The sequence below is a fragment of the Drosophila innubila genome (genome assembly GCF_004354385.1).
Source record: "Drosophila innubila isolate TH190305 chromosome 3R unlocalized genomic scaffold, UK_Dinn_1.0 2_E_3R, whole genome shotgun sequence".
Classification (NCBI taxonomy): domain Eukaryota; kingdom Metazoa; phylum Arthropoda; class Insecta; order Diptera; family Drosophilidae; genus Drosophila; species Drosophila innubila.
Window position 1 is genome coordinate 62,188 of NW_022995380.1, and position 27,843 is coordinate 90,030.

At 37.3% G+C, this 27,843-nt stretch overlaps 1 protein-coding gene across 1 annotated transcript; it reads right to left on the reverse strand.

Annotated features, from left to right (window-relative positions):
- Positions 1–421: 421 nt before the first annotated feature.
- LOC117791398 (homeobox protein abdominal-A) lies at positions 422–27,471 on the reverse strand. The gene is made up of 5 exons (XM_034631137.1): positions 26,614–27,471; positions 24,508–24,758; positions 20,215–20,262; positions 3,255–3,478; positions 422–3,151 (listed from the first exon to the last, which is right to left on the reverse strand). Exons 1-5 carry the CDS (start codon positions 27,348–27,350, stop codon positions 2,747–2,749), a joined length of 1,665 nt encoding a protein of 554 aa, XP_034487028.1. The 5' UTR covers positions 27,351–27,471; the 3' UTR covers positions 422–2,746.
- Between the last annotated feature and the right edge of the window lie 372 nt (positions 27,472–27,843).

Consider the following 27,843-nt stretch of genomic DNA (forward strand, 5'->3'; position numbering starts at 1 on the left):
TTATAACTGGATGCACTGCACTGCACTTTATTTACAAATATTAGGGCAAAGAGTTGCTGTAATACCATTTTCTCTCTCTTTCTTTTTCTCAGTGTAAGTCGTTCATAAAGATTTGAATATCATTCAATTACGTATATGTCGGTTTGAAGACATTTTCAATATATCTATATCGTTTTATCGGTTGTTTATCGAATATGTTGCATATTATTTTTTGTATGTATGTGTACTATATGTACTTGTTAGTAAATAGGTTCTTGACTTCTACGTATATAGGTTTATTAGTTTTTAGGCTAATATTGATTCTTTTTATATATTTTTTGTGACCCTTGCAGGTCTCTCAATATCTTGGATGGGCTTTTGTTATAGTATTTGTTTAGATTTTTGTTTTTCATGTTTTCTGCAATAAATGAAACAAAGTAACTAAGGGTTTTGTTTTTAATTGTTTTCGCATTCATTAAAAAATCGCATAAAATTATATAATACACAATTTGTCACAAGCTAAACTTAAACTAAAATTAAGAGAAATTATTTTCCATTTTTTTCAAACAATAATAATTGTAATTGGCGCAAAAATTCATATCAATTTGGAAACAAAACAAAAGGCAATAAGTTCGACAGTAACAAAGTTCTAAAAGAAATTAACGTATTTAGTTTAATAATATCACGTAAACCAATGAGGGGAAGGAATATTCCTACAAACAAGAAAGAATTGAACTGGAGACAGACTTGTGTCAAAATGTGGCTCTGCAATTTATGTTAACTACACACACATATGCAAATTTATATATATACAAACATATATTGTATATATATAAATATCTGTATAATTTCATAGTTGTATAAGATTTGTATTTAATATATTTTTCGATAATCCGTTTCATTTTTACTTGATTTTCATCTTTACATTTGTAAATATGGGTGTGTACGTTTTGCTTAGCTTTGTTTTTATTTATAATAAATAAATATATTTACTTTATTTTAGTTTCATTAGTTTAAATCAACTTGTTATTCTCATCTCCCATTGTTTACGCTATGTATGTAAATTTGATTCCTCATCTTTTTTTTAATTTCGATTTTGGGAAGTTAAAACTCTACGTATATGGGGTTCTTGTAGTTTCTCATATCTTTTCATTTTTTATTATTCTATTTAATTTTGTTTTCCTTTAACACTTGTTGTAGTTGTTTTTCTGTTGTTGCAACCTTAAGCTAATACGTATTTCGGAGTTTACAATTTTTGTAGCAATTAACACCCCATTCACACTATAGTATAATGCGGATTCCTCTTTCTTTCTCTCTTTTATTTTAGTCACTGGCAAAACGACCTTTGTTTTGTTGTTGCTTTTATTATAATGTAATTTGTTATTATTATTATTATTATTATTACGTATTTGAAATCGTGATTATGCTTTTGGGTATGTTGCATACCATTCGTTTTTCATATTACAATACACTTAAACTTTTAATTAGGGAAATGTTTTCGGTTTTTTCTTTTACATTTTAATTATTTATTATTATTAATTTTTTTTTGCGCTTTTTCTTACTTTTTATTTTGCATTTACATTTAGCTGGTATTATAACTAATATTAATATGGCATTGACGGAACTATTGTATTTTATAATTCGTCTAAGCAAAATTTCAAAGCATTGGCATACAACAAATGACAGCAAAACATACAACACAATATCGTAAACAAAAACATTGGAAGAGTTTTTTTGATTGAAAATATAAACAGAAATTTCCAATAAATATGTGAGTACAAAATGTACGATCTATATCTCTATAAGTATAAGTTGGGGTATCATATCTGTATATATATATATATATTACTATATATAGCTGTATATATATCCATAATAATCGTAAACATAGTTAAACGTGTATCTATACCATACTACTCGTACTAGTATTATATAAGTAAGTAATCCTACAGCAGTCGCAAATAGTTTTTCATTTTCATATTTATTTTTTTTTTTTTTTTACGTGGCCATTGTCAATGGGTCAATGCCAATGTCACGGGGGTATCTGACTATCTGACTATTTGACTATTTGACTATCAAATATCGCTCATTTCCACTCAGCGTTTTGGCTCTCGATAGCTCTACTTAAGCAATTATCGCTATACTCTCTATATATGTAGATCAAGGGATGCATTATTTATCATTATTTACTATGCTGTGCACAGTGGCTCATAAGCTAATTGTAATGTAATGAAAATTTAAAATCAATTAAGCATAGGTATAACAAAATGAAAGCAGCAGAGTATCATACTTTTAAGCCCTACTGTCTATCAAATAGACAACAGTGCCTACTGTTGTAGATACCATGCTCTAACTAAATATTAAAATGCAATAAAAACTTAAAAAGGTTCAGTTCAACAAAATGTATATATGTATAAAATGTGAATTAAAGCATTGCAGTAAGCAAACAAACCAAACAAATCGCTTGTGGCCCACTGTGCACAGTCATTGATCTTGCATTTGTATTGTATGTATGTATATGTATGTACGCATATCCTTTAGAAATAGACTTAAACAACTATTTACTATGTAAAACTTTACGTATTTAAGTTATCAACTTTTGTTTTGTTTTGTTTTCTTTTGTTTTGTTTTGTTTTGCCTTTCGCATTACACAGAAGAGACGAAGAAACGCCAAACTCAAGGCATCAAGCGATGACGATGATGACGGTGGTTGTTGGATGATGATGTTGATGTTGATGATGGCTAAGAGACGCTCCACGTGGCTGATTTAGGAATTGACCTTACTGACCGCCTTAAGTAGATCGTGATTGCTCTTATCGAGAGCGCTCATCATGCCCAGATTTCCACCAAGACCAGCCCCAAGGCCGGGTCCAAGGCCAGCGCCGACACCGACGCCGACGCCAACCCCGACTCCCATGCCTAGTCCCAGCTTGAGATCGTTCTGACCGACAACGGAGTGGTGCAAGTGGCCCGGATTGTGTGCGATGATCGAGTGATGATCCTGTTGTTGTTGCTGCTGTTGTTGGTGCTGCTGTTGCTGCTGCTGTTGTTGCTGCTGTTGCTGCTGTTGTTGTTGCTGCTGCTGTTGCTGCTGCACTTGCTTATTCTGCTGGGCGGATTTCATCGTCTCCTGAGCCTTCATTTTCTCCTGCTCCTCACGATCGCGGCGTGCCTGCAGCGTGAGAGATAAAAGATAAGAGAAATCTATATTAAGTAGCTGCTCAGTATTTGAGTTTCAAATGTATCTGATATGCAAATCGGTTGCCACTTCATACCTGTTCGTTGATCTCCTTAACCGCTCGCAGTTCCTTCTTCAATTTCATGCGTCGATTCTGGAACCAGATCTTGATCTGGCGCTCGGTCAGGCAGAGAGCATGTGCGATCTCAATGCGCCGTCGCCGCGTCAAATAGTGGTTAAAGTGGAACTCCTTCTCCAGCTCCAGCGTCTGGAAGCGGGTGTATGTCTGTCGACCACGACGACGCGGACATCCATTGGGCCCTGCAAATAATTAAAAAAAAAAGAAACAAAGACAGTTGCATTAGTCACGATTGTCACACACACACACAGAGCTCAAGTTTTTGATGCGGTTCTTGTTCCGTTTTTGGCAACTCTTAACGAGCTGTGAAGATGCTGTCAGACAGTCCGAAATGGAATTTCGGCTCGCCTTATGGCCCCGACACATGTGAACGTGTATCAGCATCAAATCGGCATCTTTGTGGAGTCCCTGCCTTACCCCCTTACCCCCTACCCCTACCCATTCCCAGGGTTGTTTGATTTGTGTGCTGCCATTAGCCAGAGACAACAGCATTAACAATAATTTTGCTGGTTTGGCAATTGTTTAATTGCGCGCCAAGCAGAAGCACAGCTCCAAGTGAATCTCGCAGGGAAAGGGTGATGAAATGGGAATGGGTATGTGTATGTGTATGTGAATGCACTCCACGCAAATGCCTGTTGTCTGTTGCAAATTATGAGCAAAACAAACAGTTTCTATCTATACATATCTAACCAGACCAGACAACCTCTGACGTCAGCAGCCAGCGCCACACAGTGCGAGGCGAATCGCGGCAGGACATCAGCTCCCTGGGGCTCTACCACCGTTTGTACGGCTGTCCGGCTGTCCGGCTGTCCGGCCGCCCGGCCGTACACTGATTCCGATTTCTATGGCGATTGCACGGCATGTAAAGGGTAAAGCAGCAGCATCAACACCCGCTGGGGTTCACTTTTTTTTTCTTCTATCTTTTCAATATTGTTGTTGCTTTCCTTTTGCTTTATACTCAATTTTTATTTTTTTTTTTTTTTTTTAGCAATTTTCTACGCTACCTGTGCACATTTTTTGCGCGACGGTGCGTGGATGATACACCGCTGCAAAAAGAAAGGCAATATAAATAGATATAGATATGGGAGTGCGAATGCGAATGCGAATGCGCTTCGTGTTTATGTTTCGGAAATCAAAAATTTTGCTATCTTCAAATTGCAGGCAGACCTCACTTTTCCCGCTTGCTGTTTTATGGCCGTACCTTTCAATTTTTTTCAACAATTCTCGTTTTTTACATGTAAAAGGTAAATTTTTTATGGTTTGTCAAGTTGCAATTTGCCGGCAGCAAAACAAGGGACAAATTTTGCGTAATATTTTGAAAGGTGCATTTGAATGGTTTTCCACTGCAGTTGTAAATCATATTTTAAGGGTATTCTAGGCACTGTTATCGATAATTTTAAAACGAGTAAAAATATCTTTAGCTGAATGAGCTTAAATTACGTAATTAAGCTTTTTAGAAAGATATTGATGGGTAACTATAATATTATATTAGGTATTAGGTTGAGCCGAACGGTCCTCACGAGGTAATGAGTAATCCAGATGTAACTATTATATTTAATTGCTTCATTTTTTCAATTGTTTTAGTTCTAGAGAGAGAGCAAAGAAACGAATTGACATAAAAAATGTTTCGAATGGAGCAACTAGAACTTGAATTCTAATCAACCCCCAGCAAAGAAGCAGACAGGACCCAGAAATGCCAAACTAATCTAAATTATTTACACGCTACAATGAGCAGCTACAATTCGTCCAAGTCCCATAAATCACGACTCCCAGGACACACGCGCCCCTAAAAGAGATTTACGAGCCTCGCAATGATGGCGCACTGGCGAGAGCGAGATAGCTGCATTGTGCACAGGAGTGCTGGAATCCAATATGGCTGCCGCAGCGTCTGTGTCCGACAGGTAGACAAACTCACTCTCACACTCACACTCGCAATCGCACTCACTCTCTCACACAAACGTTGTCATGGCAACAACGACTAAACTCAAAGCGGTTGTTGTTGTTGTTGCTGCCAGAGAGACTTTTGTTGTTGTTGTCATTTGGTGGTGAGTCGGCGCATTGAAACCGGAATTTCTGAGAGAGCGGAGCGGAGAGCGCTTTGAGCCAAATGCCTCTAACAAAGAGAAGGCAAACGTTGACTCAAAGCCAAAATCTCTGGAAATGTGCGAGACTTATTGATTTTTCATTCTAGTCGATGGCAGATTTCTGTAATGGCCGTCAATGGACGACACGTCTCAACTCTGAACCCCTCAGGAATGCACTCAATGCAGTTGCTCCATCAAAAACACAGCGATCGAACTGAAAACCCGGCGGAGCATTTACTTTAAACGGATAAATAAAATATGCTACCAAAGGATGTTCTTATTACAGTTGTTTTTCGCTTAGCAGACTTTTTAAGCTATTCAACAAATTTCTAAATGTCCTTTGTCTTGTCAGAATTAAGCTAAAAATTTTGTATAATGTTATTAAATTGTTAATTTTAACATTTATCGGTCAACTGCTTCTATATGCACAGATATAAAATATATTAAATATATATTAATCTTCGTATAATATTATATGGTGCTACTAAAAAAACCATTTATACTTTCTTATATTTTATTTTAAATAATAAGAATTGTAATCCCTTATTCATTGGTCAACTGCTTCTACATACATAGATATTAAATATATTATAAATATAAATAATCTTTACAATGTAATAATATCTGCTAAGAAATCCATTGATTACTATTTATACTTATAGTTTTTTATGCCATATCGCTTTGCAATTATTAAAAGCATTTCCTTTATGCATTTCTCACGCTTCTCAAACAAATTGTGAAATCAATTTGAATTGATTTCATATAATCTGTGTCTTCGATTGAGTTACATCCCCGTTTTGCAGATAAAACGCATTGAATTTATTGCGCATTTAATTAGAGGTAACTAGAAATCAAGTCTAACCGCTCGTTCCGTTGAGCTCAGGCGAACCGGTTCGTTGCACAATTCCGTGCAAAATCAATTTTCATTTTCCAATTAAAAATCAATTAGCGGGTCATAAACTGCCGTTGCAATTGACTGACGATCCGGCTGTTCTTAGCCACAAACCGAAACTGGCATGTGATTCATGATCCAATGGGGCGTTTGAAATGACTTACTGAGTGGGAAGCGGGCCGAAGCTCAATGGCCAATACCAATACAAATGGACAATACTCAACATTCGACAAGTAAACAAATGCGGCCAAAACAGACGCCACAATTCCACAATCCAGACGCCTTGGCGTTGGCCAAATAGCGTCCAAGGTGCAACTTGAAAAATGGGTCTAGACTCTAGAGGATGAAGAAAGGAGGTGAGACGACGCTGTCAGCATTCTGAATGGGTCGTTCTATAACAATGACATTAACAATTAAAAATATTCATAATAATAAACGTAATTGTTCAATAAACAGCGACGCGTATAAACAAGCTCCAATCATATGAACAAAAAGCTGACTGAAACTTATGATGACATTAAAATCATAAAAACAATTCAAAGCGTACAATAAAGATACACACACACACACCACACACCACACACACATAGACAGACTGGCAGACAGTCCGACGGATCGACAGAAAAAGCACGCCATTCAAACAAAAGCGTCATAGTTTTCATATGACTGCAAGTTTGTGTTGTTTCTGTACTTATATTTATAAACATATACATATATATATATATAAATATAGCTGTAACTGTATCTATATGTTTGCTTGAAAGTGTTGTCCGTGGGGACGGCGACATCAACTGTTTCGTTTGTTTATCAAAGCGACACAAAATTGTTGTACAATAAACAAACATTTTGTTTCTATTTTCTGTGCTTCGCTTTTTGTTTCGATAAATAATAAACAAATTTACATATCATTTGACACAAACTTTGAAACATTGTCCATTGTGTTTAGATTGCTTTAACAGTTGTTGTCATTATTATTTTTTTTCTCATTGTAATTAATTCAAATCATTTGCATCTCTGAACGCATATAAAATTCTGTGATTTAGCCATTTTGCAGCTGGATTCTCGATGATTGCATGAGTTTTGTCTATTTTTACGCTCAATTTTATTTGTGGTTTGTTGTCTTTAAATGTTTCTATTTTTTTCTAATTAAATGTCTACAAAAGGAACAAAGAGTCAGAACAGAAATATCTGCACTTTACGAAAGACAATAACCAGATAGTAAAGAGTGATTTTTAAAATTAAATGTAAGATTAATCTCACGTATTTTCAACTAAATAAGAAAAGCAATAGGATTTTTGTATAGCTTAATCATCATATCTTTTCCAAAATTCTCAATACATTGAAGCAATTGTAAAAAAAATAATTTATTTGATTCAAGGAATGTAAAACTGAATTTAAGAGTTTTAATAAAAATCAAACAAAAAATTTCTTAAACTTATTCCTGTCTATTGGGTATTTGTAAACTGTAAAGCATTTTCTTTAAAGTATTTTGGGAGTTCTTAAATTTCTTGCTAAGCCATTTTTTTTTAGAAAATATAATATATATAAATATATTTTTAGAAATAAATTTAAGTTTTAAAATTATTTTGTGTGATTTATAAACAGACAATGAATATACAAAATAACTGTCAATATTTGCATCTTTAAATAGTAAAATCTTTAATATTATTCGTAACTCGAAGGTGTTACTAAGAACGTTTTACAAATATATTGATAAAAATATAAAAGTTGAAAATTGTGGAAGAATTTAACTTTATATATGAGCAGTTGATTGTTAGAGAATTAGAGACAGAATTTAGCTCGGAATATCTATTTGGAATGCCGCTCAGGCCGTTTTTTGTTTTTTTTTTTTGGTTGTCTTTGTAAAATATTGTTAGGCTTTCCAGGTTTTTCAAAATTGTGAATCGCATCACTTGGACTTGTCTACACTTTTCTTTTTGGAAATTTCACTCTTCAATGTATTTGTGGCGGGTTTTTCGTATGTTTTATGCTGATTTGTTTATAAGTATTTCGAAACGAACTTCCCGGATGGCATGTTGAAAGATATATAAACAAACAGAAGGCATTCAAAAATGCCCAACATACAGACACAGACACATACTTGAAGAAATACAAAATGAACAATGTTCCAGCCGAATTTGAAAACTGGAATGCCTCAACAATTGGCCGCAATTCCAAGTTGGCTCCAAGTTGGCTCCAAGTTGGCTCCCTGTTTTGAGTTCATTGTTTCGTCGAGTTTGGAGCATTTAGCGTAAATTGCAGTGTTCTTTGGTAAATGCACGACGCAAAATGGCATCCCTGGGGATCATCCATATCCACATCCACAACCACATCCAGGGATATGCAAATGCGAGTGAGGAGCCAGCGAGCAGCATCGCGCCAGGACTAATTAAAGTTTCAAAGAAAAGCCGCTTAGAGAGTGGATGACAAGTCATTGGCTTTTGCTTTTGCGTTTGCTTCTGGGCAACATCTGGTGTCTTTTGTGCGGCTTTTAACAGACAGCAAGGACAAAGGCAGACAGGGACTTGGAGTGGTGGGCGGGGCAGGTGAGCGCTGCCATTAAATTGCCAGGCAGAGAGGGTGGCGGTTTGTTGGAAGAGCTACTGCAAATAATTTATGTTTATTAAATTTATTTAAATTTAATCAGACGCGCGCAACATTCGCTGCTCAATATAACAGGCAGAAAGAGAGAGCCAGAGCGAGTGAGAGGGGGTGATTGAGGGGTGGGTGGTGCACGGTGGTTTTCCTGTCGAGGGGTGATTGCCATAAAGCCACACAACCTGGCAGCGATGCCAAGTCGAAGTCGAAAACGGAGTCGGAGTCGGGGATGCTTTTTGTGCAATTTATGTGCAATGCGTTGCCAATGTTGTTGTTTTGCTATCTGCCCAACCACGCCCACATCACCATCCCCGTCTCCATCTCCAGCCCCAACTCCAATTCCAACAAAGTGCCAGGAACAGCAGCAGCAGCATAAATTGCTAATTGTGTGCTTAATCTTGGAAAATATATGGCATGACGTCGCTATCTCTTTGCCTTGTCTTCGTTGCGGGCCTTTCTGGGTCTGGCATTTTCCCCGCTTTTCCGCAAATACGAGAATTCTACAGCCTACAGCATTAAGCGCCCGTTCCTCGGGGATTAATATATTCTCATCAAATATTTCGCGCCATTATTGGAATTGCTTCCTGTTACTGTTGCTTTCCTTTGCTGCCTTTGCTTCATTCAACTGGCAGTTTGAGCATCGCAATATTTAGTTTGGAGTGAGAGGGGGGAGACAAAGAGGGATTAGGGGCACAGCTTAAGTTAATGTAAACACAAATTAAGTTGAAAGTTCAGTCAAGACAAAGACAATGCAGACTAATTTAAGCAAAGTACACTCTACATTAATTTTAAATAAAAGCAACGAAGTAAGCGACTTATATGCTACATCATCAAAATGGAATTCACCACGGCCCTAGTGAATTATTTTTTGGTATTGTATAGAATTTTTCATATACAAAATTGCTGGCATTCTACAATTTTTAAGTACGCATAATAATGTGTATAATGTGTTTAACTGCCTCGATAGCTGTTCAATTTTATCAATTTTTTGTTAAAACATTCTAAATAGTTTCTATGAAAAATATTAATTTAGTTGCATTAGAGTTGATTCATTTAAATGCACATCTGCTTATGTTTGCGAAAATTACTTTTTTTAGTTCATTTTGGTGATGAACGTATTTTTAATTTTAATGCAATTAAAAGTTAATGGCATTGCAGGTTTTTACAAGGAAATCTTTAGAAAAATATATTGTTTAAATTAAAATAACAGAATATTATTAAAAATATTTTATACCAGTAAATTTTGCGTTTTAAATAATTTACCTCATTTTTAAATACCGAATCTTATTAATAATTTTTAGGGATTTTTTACAGAATTGTCCTTCGAAATGTCGTGGCTTTTTGAATGTCAGAGATTACATGTTTTCGAAAATATTTTTAAAGTCGGAAAAATCGACAGCCGTTAATTAATTGCCAGCTTCAACAAAATGTTTAATTTTAAGCATATTTAACACAAATATTAATTTTACGAATAATATTCCATTTATAAGCTAAGTTATTTTCAATAAATTTAAAATATTAATCAAATTTCTCAACATTATTTTTTGGTTTCAGGTGCCTGACTACTTTAAAATGCAATAGATTTCTTTTAGTTACAAATCATATTTAGTTATTGGATCCCCGCTTTTATACTAAGCACAAAAAAAAATTATTCAAATCTTATATTTTGATTTACAAAACTTTATAATCTAATCATTTTTGTTGTAATCCAAAAACTATAGGATGGCTTCTAGTTGGAACATGTCTAAATGCAGTTTTCTATGATTTATGGGATACATACGAATGTTGAGTCAGTATACTGGTTAAATATTTTGTTTATCTGTGGAATTGCCAACATTTTGTCGTGTCGCAATTGTCTGCATATGTTGCTCGACTATCATTACACGATGATACAGATATGATCACCTTTGCCTCCACTCCACTCCACTCAGGGGGCTGTTGTTTTCCGGGTACTCATATTGCCCAAAAATGCCACAAATACTCGTATAAACATGCCTCTGTGTGTGTCTATGTGTGTGTAAAGTAACATGGCAACAGTAACAGTTGAAATGCACGGGAAACAGGAGTGAAAAGGAGAGAGGATAACAGAGCATAACGACAACAACAACAACTGAAAAAACAACAACAATGGCAGCCATTAGAGCCATTCACCCTTACTGTCTTTATGGCATTTTTAATCTCGTGGGTGGTTGACTGCCTCCAGCACCACCCACAATCCCATCCAGAGGCAGAGGCAGAGCCACATCCACTTCCAAGTCTCGTGCTTTCAGTTTCAGTTTCAGCAATGAGCCACAGACGCTGCCAGGACAAAGACAGGGAATGGTGAACGGGAACGGGAAAGGGAATGTGGATGAAGACGAGGTCGGAATTTTTTGCACGCACTGCAAACACGAGGGTGTGATAAGACAAAATACCCGCCATAAATGTGAAAAATATATGGCCAGAAGTTAAAAGGGAAACGGAAGAAAAACGCAGCGCAGCAACGAAAACAGAAGAGAACAAGAAATGAAATCAGAGGGCGACTCGTAGTCAACCTTCTGAAAGTTTCGATAAATTTGCTTTTGGGGGAGTGCGAACTAATTTGGGGCAGGCAACACGAAGAGGCTGAGAGACTGAGAGACTGAGAGAGTGAGGAAGAGGCAAGGGGATAAGGGGGATGAGGAGGGAGACAAACGGTTGCCAAATGGGCAGCTGGAACATTTGTAACGATGGCCTATAAATGGTATTAGGCGTCTAGAATTGGTAATCCGCAAGATTTTTGCCAAGCGACGAGGACCTGAATTTGACAGCTGTCGTCGTTTTAGCCACAGCTTCCGGCCACGTGTCGCCAAACTGACCGCAAACTTGAACACCCCCTTTGAATGTGAGTGTGTGTGTGTGATTGTGTGTGTGTGCTTGTGTATGTGTGATGGTGTTTGCCTCAATTTAATTGCAAATGAAAGGCGTTTAATACGCACCAGTTGCGATTAAAATCGCTGCGAATCAACGCGACAATCAATGATGACAATGAAGTGGTCTCTATATGTACTACACTGATAAAAAATATGTACTAAGATCCAGATTTTGGTTTCAAAACGAATAATTTTGGTTTAAAAAATGCGTCGAGAACATAAAACTCTAATTTTAAGAAAACACATCTCGGTTTTAAAAACATTTTAAGTAAGACCAAGTTCTACTTTTAAAAATAAAAATTAAAACCAAAAAATAAAATAATTAAAAATGATTTTTGGTTTTTTTTTTCAATTTTGATTTATATTTTATTCTAACTTGGTAATTTTTTAAATGCTGTTATACTTTGTTTCGAGTGGGATCTCTCACCAGAGAGCCAAGGGTTCACTTCTTTATTCATATGAAATAGTACATATGTATACTTTCCTAACAATTCAATATTTTTATTCTTGTATTAAAAACTTTTTTTAGATTAATATTCTTAGAATAAGTAATATGGTCTTAAAATGTTGTCTTTTTTTTCAAGAACAAAATATTTAAGATGAATGTTCTTGATTTTAGAAGCTGGTCTATTTTTTCAGTGTATATGTTGCATGTGTGTGAGTCTGTGTGTGTGTTTGTGTGTGTGCATGTGTGTGGCGAGTCGGGTCGGGTCATCAACACTTTTTGGCGCCATTGTCTGGCAACCCACAACAACAACAACAAGAGCAACAGAAAGTAAAGAAGAGAAGAGAAGAAGAGAAGAAAAAGGTTCAATAGCAACTGCAATTGGCCTCGTCTTGCCCTTTTAGACGCCTCATTGGCTTTCGGCAAAGGCGAAGGCGAAGAAATTGAATTGAAATTGATTGCCTTCATTGGATTGTTGTTGTTTTTGTTTCTGTTGCCAAGTTCATTTGTGCGTTCTATGAACCTTGGCAACATTAAATCGACTTTTATTGAAAACACATATAAATTGCGCCAAGTGAGAACTGAGCGCAGCCTCGAGCTTTTTTTTCCCAAATGCGTTTACGGCCCAATGCACACATAGAAGTCCACAATCCACAATCCACACTCTCCCACTTCTCACCAGAACTGCCACAATTTCAATAACTATTAGGTTAATTTTATTTAAAGAAATATGCCAGAAATAGATAAGAAACTATAAAAATTAACTTATTTTAGCTAGTAACAAAAAATATTTGGTCGATATTAAGGACGTAATCTACAAATTAAATATTTAATGGACTCCAAAATTATATCAAAATAATTTATACGCAATTTGTAAATGCACATTTAAAAATTATAAAATTTTTTAAATCCATATTTAAATTGATACAATTGTAACATAAATTAAAATATTCCTACCTCATTGTAAAATTATCATTTAAGCATTTAATACAAAATCTGTTTTTAAAATTAGTATTAACAAGCTGCAATTGGCTATGAATTCAATTTAGTTCAAATTGAAAATAAAATTCAATTCGTTCAAGTCTGGCCTATTTTAATTATAAGTATATCCGGCAAACTTTTTTTTAAAGAAATTTTAGAAAATATAAGTTTACACAATATTTTCTTTATTTAAATGTTGCAATAACTCAACTATAGTATTTTTAATTTATATTGAGTTTTCAAAGAATATTTAAGCCGTCTAGCAATATAGAAATATTGTCAAATCATTTTTTTAAATAGCCAAAATTCGAATAAATAAAATTTCTTAAATTTTTCTATGTTTTGCATTAACAAAATGGCTAAATTTAGCTATAAAATTGCTTATGTGACAACACTGTTCGGTCAAAGTCGAGAGTCGGGAGTCGGCAGTCAACAGTCGTTGCCTCCATTTGGCATTTGGTAAAAACAAACACGAATTTCGAATTTCTATTTCGACGAGCAACTTGAGCAGATGTCGGCCATAACTTAAGTTGCGTGGGCATCGCGGCGACGACGACGACGACGGCGACGACGACGACGACGACGACGGCTTGAAACGATGACGTATTAAAATGCCATTCCAGACGAGAATAGCAGAGAGAGAGAGAGAGAGAGATAGGGAGAGAGAGAGGGGGGAAGGCACAACGCGTCTCTCCCCAGTTCGTCGCTTTCCCCCGTCCCTTGACAAACGTGACATTTAAATTCGTATAAAAAGCATCGATCGATCGACGCATTTGCTGCGGGTTCTATATTTACCTAGCCGTACACATAACTCATGTTTAGCCTCCATTCTCATTCCCATTCCCATTCCGATTACCATTCCGATTCCCATTCCTATTCTTATTCCCGCTCCCGGATCCACGACCGTCTCATAGTAATTTCAATATGCTCGGACTGCCTTCCCGCAGCGCACAATACTCGTAATTCCACATTGCCTGCGTTTCTCCTGTCTAACATTGGATTTAAGGTGTGGTCCTGAGCGCTCCTGTGGCACACACACACACACACACACACACGCAGTCAAACAAAGGCTCCCAAATTGATAGCTGGCTGATTGGTTGCCTCGTCGAAGTCGAAGTCAAAGTCGAATTCGAAGTCGACCGCAGACCACAAACATCGCTGCAACTCGAACCCGGGTATTTTAACCATTTTCTCATTTTCTGTAGCTGACAAACTTGATTAATGACTGTGTGTGTGCGTGTATTGTATGTGTGTGTGTAATGCATTAATTCTTTTGTTAATGGCTGTTTATTAAAATGGAGGCTGAGCCTTTTCTTAAGAACAGGTTTTGCGTCCTTTGAGCCTTAAGCTCACATACATACTTTATGCATTCATATCGATATGAATATGTATGTGTGCTACAATTTATGACAGTGCTGTCAAAAATTAACTGAATGGCTTCATCAATGGTAAGAAGAAAGTTGCAGCACTTCTTTTTATTTTGTGACACAAGAATTTCACAATTGAAATTGTGAGAATACAAAAGTATAACGAGTTTCACAAGAAAGGACTCAAATACATCGACAAAACAGATGCGAACCGGTTATTCTCACGTATTTTCAACGAGTTCCATCAGCGGCAGAGGAAACAAAGTTAATAAAAATAAATATGTAAACGATAGTTTGTCGATACTATTGCTACAGATTTTCTTGTCAATTGCTTATAATTTTGAAAATGTACAAAACATTTTTAAAGACGGCTTCAGATACCATAATTTTCAAAAAGTTTAAAAATGAAGATACTAAGATCAACATTTGTTGGTACTTTCAAAATATTTAATTTTTTATAGAGTCAAGTTGACTGAAAATAAATATATTTTTCTTAAATGCACAAAAAATATTTACATTTCCTGTGAAAACCTGACCTACAATGGAGCATAAAAATGAGTGTACGAATAAATGTTGGGCTGACTGTATACGGATTTCAAAGTTGTTTGCTTTGCTTTTGCTTTGATAAATATTAATATTCTTGAAATATTAAAGAATTCTTAAAATTTAAATAAGATCCAATTAAAATCACTTTAAAGTAAAGCGCTTCTCTGTTTTGAAGTGGATTCTGGCACATTTGTCAGATAATGTTTGCACGGTCTGTTGTGATCAATTAGTTATAACTATAATAATCCATTAGCCGTTGTTTCATGTAGATATACATACCTAAAGTATAATGGCTCATATAGCTTGCGATAACGATAACGATTATGGCCGTAATCGCAGCTCGGGCACACATAATAAAAGTTTATCTTGCAGATTAATAATAAATAACTAAAACAATTGCAGAGTGCATTAACCGGCGTGTATAATTCCGCCATGAAATTAATATTAATGACTACTTGCACTAATTAATGACAGCAACAACAACAACAACAACAATTACTAGGGAAACAAAGCCACAATCGAAATGGAGACGGTCACGCAGAGTGCGGAATGCGGAAAATGGCTGGGAAATGCAGCGAAGCACGCGAGGCGTGAAAAACGGCTAAACCTAAATGGAAACTAAAACAACGACAACGATTTACTTAAACACATCCAAGTTGAAACAAAAGTTAAATGCGAATTTTACTAAATTAAAATTAATGAAAACGCAAAAGTTCATGTCAAGGATTTGTGACATGTGCAAATGGCGGAGGAATAAACTTGAAATGGAAATGCGAAAAGGAGCGGGAAATGAGAAGGAGCATTTTTTGGGGGAGTCAGGCAGGAGAAGTGGGAGGGGCTGCAGTGGAAACGTGTGCGCTTTTAATTTGATTTCGTCTGCAAATTTGCATGTCTGTCTGTTCGGCGGATCGGGAAAGAGGAGGGAAGCGGCAAGGCAGGGCAGGGCAGGGCAGGATTGGGAAAAATGTAGCTGACTGTCTGTCTGCCAATTTGACCCCACCGAAAACAGACAGACAGTGAACTCGTTCTCGTCTCGTTCCCTGCGTAATTCAAACCCTTTCGCCAATTTGCGCCAGTTGGGCATTAAAACCGCAGATTAACAGCCACACAGGGTAGTTAAAAATTCGACTTGGATGCGGGAAGGTGAAGGGTATCATTGCCGTTGTTGTTGCCTCGCACTCGCAAACGTGTCATTTCGAATTTTCCGTTGCCGTGGAGAAGGAAAAAAGTCTATATGCCACGAAACGTGCCGATAACACGGTGTCGCACATTTACCCCGCCCCCCCGTTGCATGACACGCCCTCAGCAGGCAAGAGAGAGAAGAAGGAAGAGAGAGAGAGAAAGAGATAGCGCCAAATGTAAATACAAGAAGAAAGCAAGATACAAGAAAATAACAACAGAAAATCGGAAATTAAACAAAACCAAAACGAAATGGAATTCGCTTATCGCGCCTCATAAATTAACCCTTGCAGCGTCCGCTCTCTCCTCCACTCCCCTCACCACTGTCCTCTTACCGAGCAAGAGAGTGAAAGAGAGAGAGAGGGAGAGAGAGAGAGAGAAGAGGCCTGGACTGTTAAGTGGTTGCTGGGGTCGTCAGGCCGCGGCCTGCAACGCCGTTTATCAGCTCCGACCGAGATCCCAGTTCCATTCCCATTCCCGGTCCCATTCCCGGTCTCAGTACCGATGCTATGTTGCATCTGCTGCAGACCCAGAGACGCTGTCAATGACATTGCCAGATCAAGAATCGAACATGTAATTCAAATTGATATTGAAATTGAATTGGAAATTGAAACGAACTCATTGTTGAATTGAACTGATACTGAGACTAAAAATGGAACTGTGACTGTTGTCAGTTCAATTCAATGCCGCTTCAAGCGCCGACTCGATCGCTTATCATGAGTTATGATAATGGCATGTTAAATTAATAAAAATAATGAATATTATTGTTTAGCGCGTCGCTATTCGCGCTATCGCCATCGAAAGGTGAAGAGCCAAATCCAAATGAATTGACAAAACTGTCTATGGAGACGAGCGGCCTGAATACTGAAGGTTGAAGTTCAAAATAGATCTATCTATTAACAGTACAAAATAGAAGCATTTATTCGTATGCTTGTACATGCATATTTAAATATGTTTTCAATTAATATTGCCTTAATATTTATTTAAAACATAGTTTGGAATGCTTTTTTATTGTCATTTAAAGACAAGCAAAATTGTTGAAAAACTTTGTAAATTAGTAGAAAAGAAATGAAGATATGAATATAAAGACTAAATATAGATCACTTTAAATTTAGTATTAGATCGATTTAAATAAGTATTCATAACATAAATCCATTTTTATTTTCAGACTTTTTAATAAAAGTTAAACTTTAATATTTTGGTAATAAATTTATAAAAATAAACAAATAATTTTGTATTTCTTGATTTTTTAAAGACCACATTCTCTATGGGGTGGACTATGTTAATTAAAACTGTATAACTTAAAAAACTCAGATGTTTTACAATTATAAGCCCATGATCTTTTAGAAATATATTTTAATTGACTTTAAGAGCTGTCATTATTTCAGCTATTTGTACTCCACATATTTGTGACACAATTGCCAGTTCAATTACACAATGGAGAAGAAAAGCAAGTTAATTGCTTGTCAAACAGCGACTGTTAGTGCTGTAAATTGCGCAAATGACTCCACCAACAATTCTATGGCAGCAGAGAAATGATTTATTTACAAAACAAACAAACGAAGCCAAACGAAGCAGTGATCGCTTGGACAGGGGAATAGGGACAGGGGGAAAGGGGCTAGTTGCCAACTCGAATATCAAACGATCTGTGAAGCTGAAATCAAAGCCATGGCACGTACACTTCCAAAACCAACGGGGGCTTTGGCTCCCACATTCATGGGAGCCTCGTCAGAGTCGGAGCCAGGTCGGAGTCGATACCAATTCGAGTGCAGGGGCAACTGAAGCTGGCCAGATTTGTTTGTGCAGTGCCAATTAAACGGCTCGCAATTACATGCCACAGTCGAGAGCTCGGGGCGGTAATCAGGACCGAGGGTGTCTGGAAACCAGGCTTCACGTTGCGTATACGCAATGTGGGCGTCTGTGAAGCCAAAAGTCGAATGTGTCCAAGGCGCATTTAATTCCAATTAATGGCACCGCTGGGAGAAACTGTTGACGTTCACAGCACACAATAACAACAGCAACAGAAGCAGCATTTATGATGGCCGCACAGTGGTTAAAAACCAACTAAAATGTGCACAACACAGCGTAGCTCGAAAAAAAATATGAATGAGTCAATAGTTTTAATAAAAGTTTTTAAGACCAGTCTGAGAAAATTCAAGTAAAATAAGAAGATTAAGATTAAGTTATATATAAGAGAATTAAAGCTTGTCCACGGATAAAAATCAATTATTTTTGCTAAAAAAATTATATACTTTTATTTGAAAACAGTACGAAAATATTTGAATGTAATGAAAAGCAAAGAATTTATGGGAGCAAAATATTTATGAATCATTTTTGAATAAATGAGCATCTATAGTACAATAAAACATTTTACATCTATTTAAATATTAATCGATATATTGAGATATAAAATATTTCATAAATCATTAAATTTATGTGGAAAGTCCTATATGGATATCATACATTTTCAACATAAGTATGTAAAATCCACATTATATTTTAATTAAAAAAATATAACTAGTGAAGTGCACTAACATAGTATCTGATTAGAAAAGATACACTTTCCAATACTTGCTTTAATTACTGTTGTTGTTGCTGTTGCTGTAGTGCTGTGTTAAACTAATTTCGACTAATTGAAGCAATCGCGCCAACAAAATTGTTACGTGTCGCCCATTAACCGAATCGAATTGCGAACGCAGTCGTTAATCTTTTTATGACTCGCATTGTGTGCGATCGTGAACTGGAGGAGCTGGTGCTACCCGTGTTTGTTGATGGCTTTTAGCTTGGCTCTACGGTCTTAAGTTACTCACATTTTTATGGACAATGAATCGCTGAACTAAGTAATTAAGGGGGAATTGCATAGCAGTGGCCATTGGGGCAAAGATTCGCTTGAAAACAATCGGGAGAGCATAAGCAACACTCCATTATCGGGCATATAAAAGCGACGATCGTTGCGGTGATCGGTGATCGGCGATCGGTGACCGAGGTTGAGGTTGAGGTTCGTTACGGTAGAACATCGTTATGCGAGGCACAAGACCATCCGTAAAATCGTAAATAGATCATAAAACGCTCGTAAAAGCAATTTAACGACGATCACAACAACAACAATGACAATAATAACAAAGAGAGAACGATACACGATCAGCGATTAACGATCAGCGATGACAATCGAATTGATCAATCGAATCAAACGTTCAACTCTCGATTATGGTTAACATTTTGGCGCCTCAAGTGAAGCTTTTTGAAGCTACGTGCTTCGTTTACTTTCGACCATCGCTTGTTATGGCCAACACATACAAGTGCAGATACAGATACAGATACAGATACAGATACAGATACAGACACGGGAATGACTATTTTCGGGGGCGTTTGCATTCAGTTTGAATACGCAGAGAGCGCCGGGTTGATAGTCTATCAAAGTGATTTACGATCTTGCCCGACACTTGACTCGCATGCCATATGGACTCGAGCATTGTGTTTGATATTGGTATAGTTTGATTTGCTGCCAGCTAACTTTCACAGTGCCACAATTCGAATGGAGTGACAGTTGCCGGATGTTTTCCATTGTCATTGGAAAGATGCCAGCCGGAAAACATTCGCAACGGGCCCGAATAGTTGGCAAGACTCAAAAAAAAAGAAAGGAGAATTGTTTGTAGGATTTATGACAGGTCGACAAGTCAGCAGGAGTGAGCCATGTGACGAATGCTACGAGAAGGGTTCAGCTGCTGGCGAAAGTCGAAAGTCGATAGTCGAAAGGAAGAAGTCGGAACGCAGCAGGTAAACTCCGTTCAAGGACATTTCAGTGTAAAAAAAAGTCAAAGGAAATTATGAAAAAGGCTAGACGCATAAATTTCATAATTCATATTTTGCCAAAAATAACCCATTGCCCAATGCCATTCGAGTTATTAACTTCAAGGGTTCTTGACGGTACTTACCATTAAAATCGCCACAAACGACACGCTCAAAGGGACTTCCCATCCAATCTGCAAACGAGAGAACGAAATAAAAAGAATATAGTTAGTAATTTAGTTTTTTAATGTGCTTGTCATAAAGGAGTTAGAGTTAAATGGTACGTTTAGCCTTGAGCACTACATATGGACGACATACTTAGAGAGTTTCCTTTCCCTTTTTCGCATTCCTCGACGGCCTAGCTAACTGTCACTTTTTCGTTGATTTTAAAAGACGATTCTTGCATAACCCTCAACATACTATACACTCTCTCCGTCTCTCTTTATGTCTATCTTTGTCTTTATCTCTGTCACTGTTTCAGTTTCTTTGTCGTCTGTTGCAGTGCAAACCACTCAATCAAGTCATTTTCAACTAAGTTGTCAGCGCCATGCATAAAAAAGAAGCAGGCAAAGCCATTGCAGTTCCAATTCCAATTCCAAGGCCCAGACCACCAGCAAAGTGGCCAATGACCAGAGTGCCCACAGTTGGGGCACAGTCTCCAGCCAAAGTGGACCACGACCACGACCACGACAACAACAATGAGACGCCTAATTAATAAGCAGATGAAGCTGCTCGACTTTGGCTTCTAGCCCCGACGCGTTTTTAATTAAAATACACAAATTTGTGTGCAGTTTGCCGCTGTCGCTGTTGCCATTTTATGACAGACAGACAGACAGACAGACAGACGGACAGACGGACGGACAGACGGACGGACAGACGGACGGACGGACAGACGGAATCTCTAATATGTAAAAATTGTCTGGAATGAGTAGCGGTTTGTGATGGTTATATATAGGGTCATATAGTGTATATATACACTGAAAAAAATACCAACTTCTAAAATCAGTAAATTTTATCTTAAATATTTTGTTCTTAGCATAAGACAATTTTAAGACCATATTACTTATACTAAGAATATTCATCTAAAAAATCGAAATTCTTAATACAAAAACAAGTGGGAAAGGCTATAGTCGAGATCCCGACCATAGGATACCCGTTACTCATTTCAATATATTTAAAAGTACTTTAAAAAAATTACTACCTAATAAAAACTACTTCATACTTTTAGGTGATTATATTGAAATAATAACTTTATTTATAACTTTGGTTAGCTGTTACTCCCGTTCTATTATATAGAGAGATTATAGATAATATTAATACATTACGTTATTTACCATTAAAATTGTATTATCTTAAAAACTGTAGGGGGCGAAAAGAGGAGTGGCTTAAATTTGAAACAAACTTGGTCTGCGTGGGGTCTATAGAAATCTGTGTGCCAAATTTGGTGTCTCTATCTCTTATAGTCTCTGAGATATAGGCGCTATATATAGGCGCTATATTACACATAGTAAAATAACAATTAAAAAATTACCAAACCAGAATAAAATGTGTATATAATCAAAATAATAAATTTAAAAATCTTTTTTTTTTTTGTTTTGTTTCTTGACTTAAATTTTAAGAACATTTATTCTTATAATAAGAACTTGGTCTTATTTGAAATGTTCTTTAAACCAAAATGTGTTTTCTTACGTTAAGAATTTTATGTTCTCGACGCATTTTTAGACTAAAATTCTTAGTTCTGAGACCAAAATCTTGATTTTAGAACATTTTATTTATCAGTGTACTCTATATCGCATTGATGATTTCCGAGTTTATGTGTAAGCAGTTTTTAATCTCCCTTTCCTCTATTTCTCTCTCTCGCCCTCTCTTTCTATCACGTAATTCCAATTTTCCCGCTGCATTTCTTAGCTTGCACAATTTGCCTCGCTTTTCCAGATAATTAAGAAAAGTTAACCTCTTTGCTTTCTTATCAGCATAATCAGGCACAGAACTGGATGCCCCCTTCCAAGTGTTTTAGCCAACTGCACTGCAATATTTGTTGCTGTAGTTGTTGTTGTTGTTGTTGTTGCCACAATGTTGGTGCAACGATGTGAAAATGAAAATTCATTCAGACGCCTTGGCGTAAAATATTAAAATTCATTAGTTAAATTGCATTTGGCAAGCATTCAGCTGTAAAGCGTTGCCGTGTCCGGGTCTGGGTCTGGCAGCAGTTGGCCAAGACCAAGAGCGAAAGCTCACTGACTGCAGTCGATGAGAAAGGGAGGGGAGGGGCAGGAGAAGGGGCAGGGGGGTCGGGAGGGATTCCAGTCGGTTTTGGGGCAAGGATGGCAACATGTCTTGACGTCGATTCTGGCTCAAACAACATGGCCACAACCGACCCCCCCTTCGGCAACTGCATTGCTGTGTCTGTGTGTGAGTGTGTGTGTGTGTGTGTGTAAGTCGGGGGTAGGGGGTGGGGGGCTGCGGCGACGTGTCGCGCACTTGGCTGCCATAATGGCGTCATGCTCATATTTACTTTCATCGCAGTCAGTCGTCGTCGTCGTCGTTGTTGTTGTTATTGTTGTCGTCGTCGTTGTTGTTGTTTTTGTCGTCGTCTATGATCTTGTTGACAATTTTATCGTTCTCTTGTGCTGTGAGCCAGAGATATGCAAAATACTTCATTGTCCGGAATAACGTTTGTCTTCTGGCGAATATTCAATTAACTTTGTTCGAATAACTACTAAAAGTTGGGCAGCCATCAAATCGAACTTAATTATCATATTTGATAAGATTAGAAGAAAATTATTGTTCCTCTTTATTTTTTGAGTTATTCTCTAGATAAGCTATATCATATCAATCTGTATTTGAGTAAGTTTCTATCAAATTTTGCATATCTTATAAACGAATTATCATTTCATGTTTTCATTATGCTAAAGATCTTGACACAGCTGAGAGTAGTCAGCGAAAGATACACAAAAACGATCTAAGATAATATATTTTATGTGCTATTTTTACCTTCTCCTATAAGTTTCCTTTATATTAAAAAAAAGAAGAGATCATCTGTAGTTTTGGTTTTATGAAGTATCTGGACACATTAAAAGCTAACTAAGATAATATCTATGATTGGATACTTATATATAATTAATATAGATAGCATATCCTGTCAGACTACTGTCAAACAGACTATTTAACTAATCTAAAAAAAGAAGATCATACGTAGTTTTGATTTGTAAAAAGTATCTGGACACATCAAGATCTGGCTAAGATAGCATGTATTTATCTTTTTAATATATATTGATATTATTTCCATCCCTCTCTTAAAGCTTCTTCTTTGTGAATCTCCCTCGAAATAGAATGGTCAAAAATGCCTGCAGTCTAGGAACATATCAAGTGGCGTCCGAGAGTTCATAACTCAGTTTAATTGGCAGTCTATTCATATTTTGAATGCCATTATTCATAAGGCATTCAACCCCATGGTGGCCGGAGTGAAAAAGCTGAATGAACTGTGTGTAAATATTATAAAGAAAATCGTGCAGAATTGCAAATGCAGTACGATAAATAAATAAAAAATAAATCAGCTAGTGAAAAATGCGCTTTGGGTTGGCAGATCGAGGTTCGCGTAAATTAAACTGACCCACATAAATTGTGGGTGAATACTGAGTACTCGTATTGTACTACGTTTAACGCATAAAAAGAGATCAGCTGAGCCACAAACACCTCTCAGTACCACCAGCAACAAAATAACAACTCAAAGAGCCAACCAACAATTTGTATGCAAGCAAAGAGAAAAAAAGCCAAAAATGTATCTGTATCTTTTGCCGAGTATCTGACGCTGAGTGATTGTCAGTTTTTTGTATGCGCGGGGGCACATCTAAGTAGATGTGTATGTGTGTGTGTGTGTGTGTGTTTCTCGCAACCTTGAAGCTATTTAAATTACAAATCGACGCGCCGCTTCAACAAAACGAAACCAAACAAAAAAGAAACATTTTTCAACTATTTTCATTTTTATTTACTGTTGCCACTTTTTTAGCGCTCTGTTCATCTATTCATCTATTTCGTCTGTCTCTCAGTCTGTCTGTCCGCCTGTCCGTCTGTCCGTCGGTCTGTCCGTCTGTCGCCGGCAAAGAAACACTTTTGTAGCTCGTATTTGGCGGAAGACTTATGCGAATCGAACGACTTGGAAATGCCCCGCAAAGTGTTCATTATGAATTTTGAATTGGCCCAGAACGAGCGCGTTTATCTATTGTTTATACGCCCGAATGGCCATAAAGGTATAAATTAAATGGCGGCCCCCCTTGCCCCTCACCCCTCAGCTATCGCACCCGCTGTGTGGCGTTGATTTATGCAGAATTTAATAGTACTTTTTATGTTAAGCGTACAAGTTGAGCTCCCTATAAAATGGGAGCACTCCGAGTGCTCAATCCGTTATGATCTAATGGAATGCTCGACAAATGTCTCACCTGTGAGCGTCATCCAGGGATAACGCGGCAGATCCGCAATACCTTGGCCGGCACCACCGGCTCCCGGTACCACTCCGGATGCGGGCTGTGTGCAGGCATTGCCGAGGGAGTCCACACCGATGGCTCCTGCGCTGGCCGCAGAAACCGCCGAGGCAGCCGCTGCATGTTGATAGAACTGGGCAAAGCTGGCGGATGCCGAGGCAGGTACGCTCATCGACTGATAACTGTTCATCACTGTGTCTGTGTACCTGCTAGAAAGAGAGAGATACAGAGAGAGAGACAGAAAACGTTAGTCGATTAGCATATTTATAAGTGTGTGTGTTCCGCCTTAAAAGTCACTATTATACAAGAGAGAAAGAGATGCTAATGAGCCACACACAGCGGCATGTCTTGGCCAAGTCTTGGCCTGGTCAAGTCAAGTCATTGTTTCTTGCTGTGGTCGCCTCTAATTGCGCACTAATTCCGTACACGTTACGCCCGCGGCGTTGTCCGGCCCATTTGCATACGGCCACAACGGAAGGTCAACGTGCGTGCGAATCTCGAGACCTGCGTGGACAAATTGCCAGCTGGCACCACCGCAGCGCTGCCCTAATTTGGACCGGACCGGATTGAACCGAACCGGACCTTTAATGGCCCACTCAAAGAATGGCCACTCAATAATTAGAGCACATTACGAAGTGATATGCGGTTGACCAATGACCATTCTTGGTTTCAGTTACGGGACTCGAATCTTTTCTTTAGAAACTATGTAACTATGGAATAATCATAGTGAATGGGAGTTTCCTAAAACTAAAGATCAATCATTTCGAAATGATAACAGAAGGGGGACAGATAAGTTGAAGTATTACATACTACTTTCGTCACTAGCGTGATAAATTGAAACTGTCTTATTATATTGAATAAATTATAAGTATTACATACTTATATGTATATTAAAATTGGTATATCATATTGATATGAAAGAATCAGCTAAATTGCATTCATATTATATATGCTAGATATTTTATAAATGGGAGCATTTTATAATGATATCAGAGGAAGGTTCAGTTTAATAACAGGAAAATACATATTGGATAAAAATTTCTTAAGACTGAAGATAATAATATATATATATACGAGAATTGCATACTGAGATAGAGGATGTTTCGTTTGAATAAAAGGTATAATATGTATTGATATTATGTTGATATCAGAAAAAAACAACTACATAACGCTTAATGGGATTAGTCGGATTAAAATGATACTAGAAGAAGGATCTGTTAAACAACAGGTATATTAAATATAGTATGGATTGCTTGAATGTGATATTTAAGGAAAGAAAGTCAAATCAATATTTTAGAGATTGGCTGGATGGTATCATATCTGATGTATATCCATAGGAGTATTTTTAAAATTTTTTGCTTTGAATTGATAGATGATCATACAAGTTTCATATGCATGAATGATCATTGTGATGAGATTGGAATTCATCAGTTGCTATCATATTATAAGGATATCAAAGATAAATCTCATGTATAATTTTGATGATATAAAGATCGACATTGTGATCAGATTGGAATTCATCAGATGCGGTCATGTTATAAGGATATGAAAGGAACTAAGTTTTTATATAAAATTACTTTATTCAAAAATCCATCTCAAGTATAATTTGGATGATATAAAGATCAACATTGTGATGGGATTTGAATTCATCAGATGCGATCATATTATAGGATATGAAAGGAACTATAATTTTAAATAAAATTACTTTACTTAAAGATCAATCTCAAGTATTATTTGGATGATCTAAAGATCGACATCGTGATGAGATTGGAATTCATCAGATGCGATCATATTATAAGGATATCAAAAATCAATCTCATAAATTTTTATATAAAATTACTTTATTCAAAGATCAATCTCAAGTATTATTTGGATGATATAAAGATCGACATTGTGATGAGATTGGAATTCATATATTATAAGGATATGAAAGGAACTATAATTTTAAATAAAAATACTTTATTCAAAGATCAATCTCAAGTATTATTTGGATGATATAAAGATCGACTTAAAGTTGCAGCTGGAGCCGGAACTAAAAGTTTGTCAATTTTGAAAGGCACTCACCTGCAGGATTTGTCTTCGAGACCAGAGAAGCCTGGCATGCCGGAGAGGCCGCCATGGCTGCTGGGATGATTTGACACGTAAGGATACATCTTGCTGGTGGGTATGGCGAATGGGGAGCTGGCCGCGGGCGAAGGCGAAGAGCTGCTGTCACCGGTCTGTGAGTTGTTCGCCGAGGGAGGCGTAAGCAGCAGCTGCTGGTGGGCGTGGCCCAAGGACTGGTGGCCACCAAGGCCGGATACGGATACGGATCCCTGTGACTGACTGACTGCAGCTGCGGCGGCGGCTAATTTGTTGATGTGCTGCTGCTGCTGAAGATGAAGTGCAGCCGACAGAGATGAGTACTGTGACTGTTGTTGTTGTTGATGCTGTTGTTGCTGGTGATGTTGTTGAGTGGACGATGACGGCGATGAGGAGGAAACCGGCGAGTTGGAGGATTGACTCAAGTGCTGTTGATTCAGTTGGCTTCCAAGCTGCAGTCCACTGGAACTGGGCGACAACGAGGATGTCTGAAGATGTCCGCTGCTGTTAACACTGTTCCCCGGATGAATCACGGGCGAGGATCCGGCGTTGGATGCTGATGCAGAGACGGAGGCAGAGGCAGAGGCGGCGGCGGCGGCAAATGCGGCGGCAACTGCTGCTGATGACGAATTTGGGGAGGTTGTGGTTAAGTGCGAACTGATAAATGGCTGAAACTGTGGGTACTTTGGCAGCATACTATCGAAAACAAATTTTGACATTGCACATATTTTTCTCTGGCCGAGAATTGCCGAATTGCTCAATTGCGTCGGAGTCTGTTATTTGCTTGTTATTCTTATGTATATATGTATATATTTTGAATGGATGTTGATGATGCTTGGCTCAATTCGATGTCGATGTCGATTTCGAATTCGATGATGATGTTGCAGCTTGTTTATCTGAATCGTTGAATAAATCTTGTTGGTTTCAATGTGTGTGTTTGCCCTTTAACAAATTTGGTTCGAATTCAGTTGAAAGTTCCCTTTACTCTCTACATTCGATTCTGTCTATATAAATATTTAGTCATTTCAATATGATCCAATGTTGAGCAGGATAGCCATGTTGTCTGTCTCGCAATAAATAGTTGGTTAGAGCGAGACAAACGGACAGTTAACAAGATAACAATCTTTCTTAAGACTTGGCTTTCTCTTTCCCTCAAACTTCCAGTTTACAGTTTACAGTTCTCAGTTTCTTCTACCTAGCAGGACAGAGTCG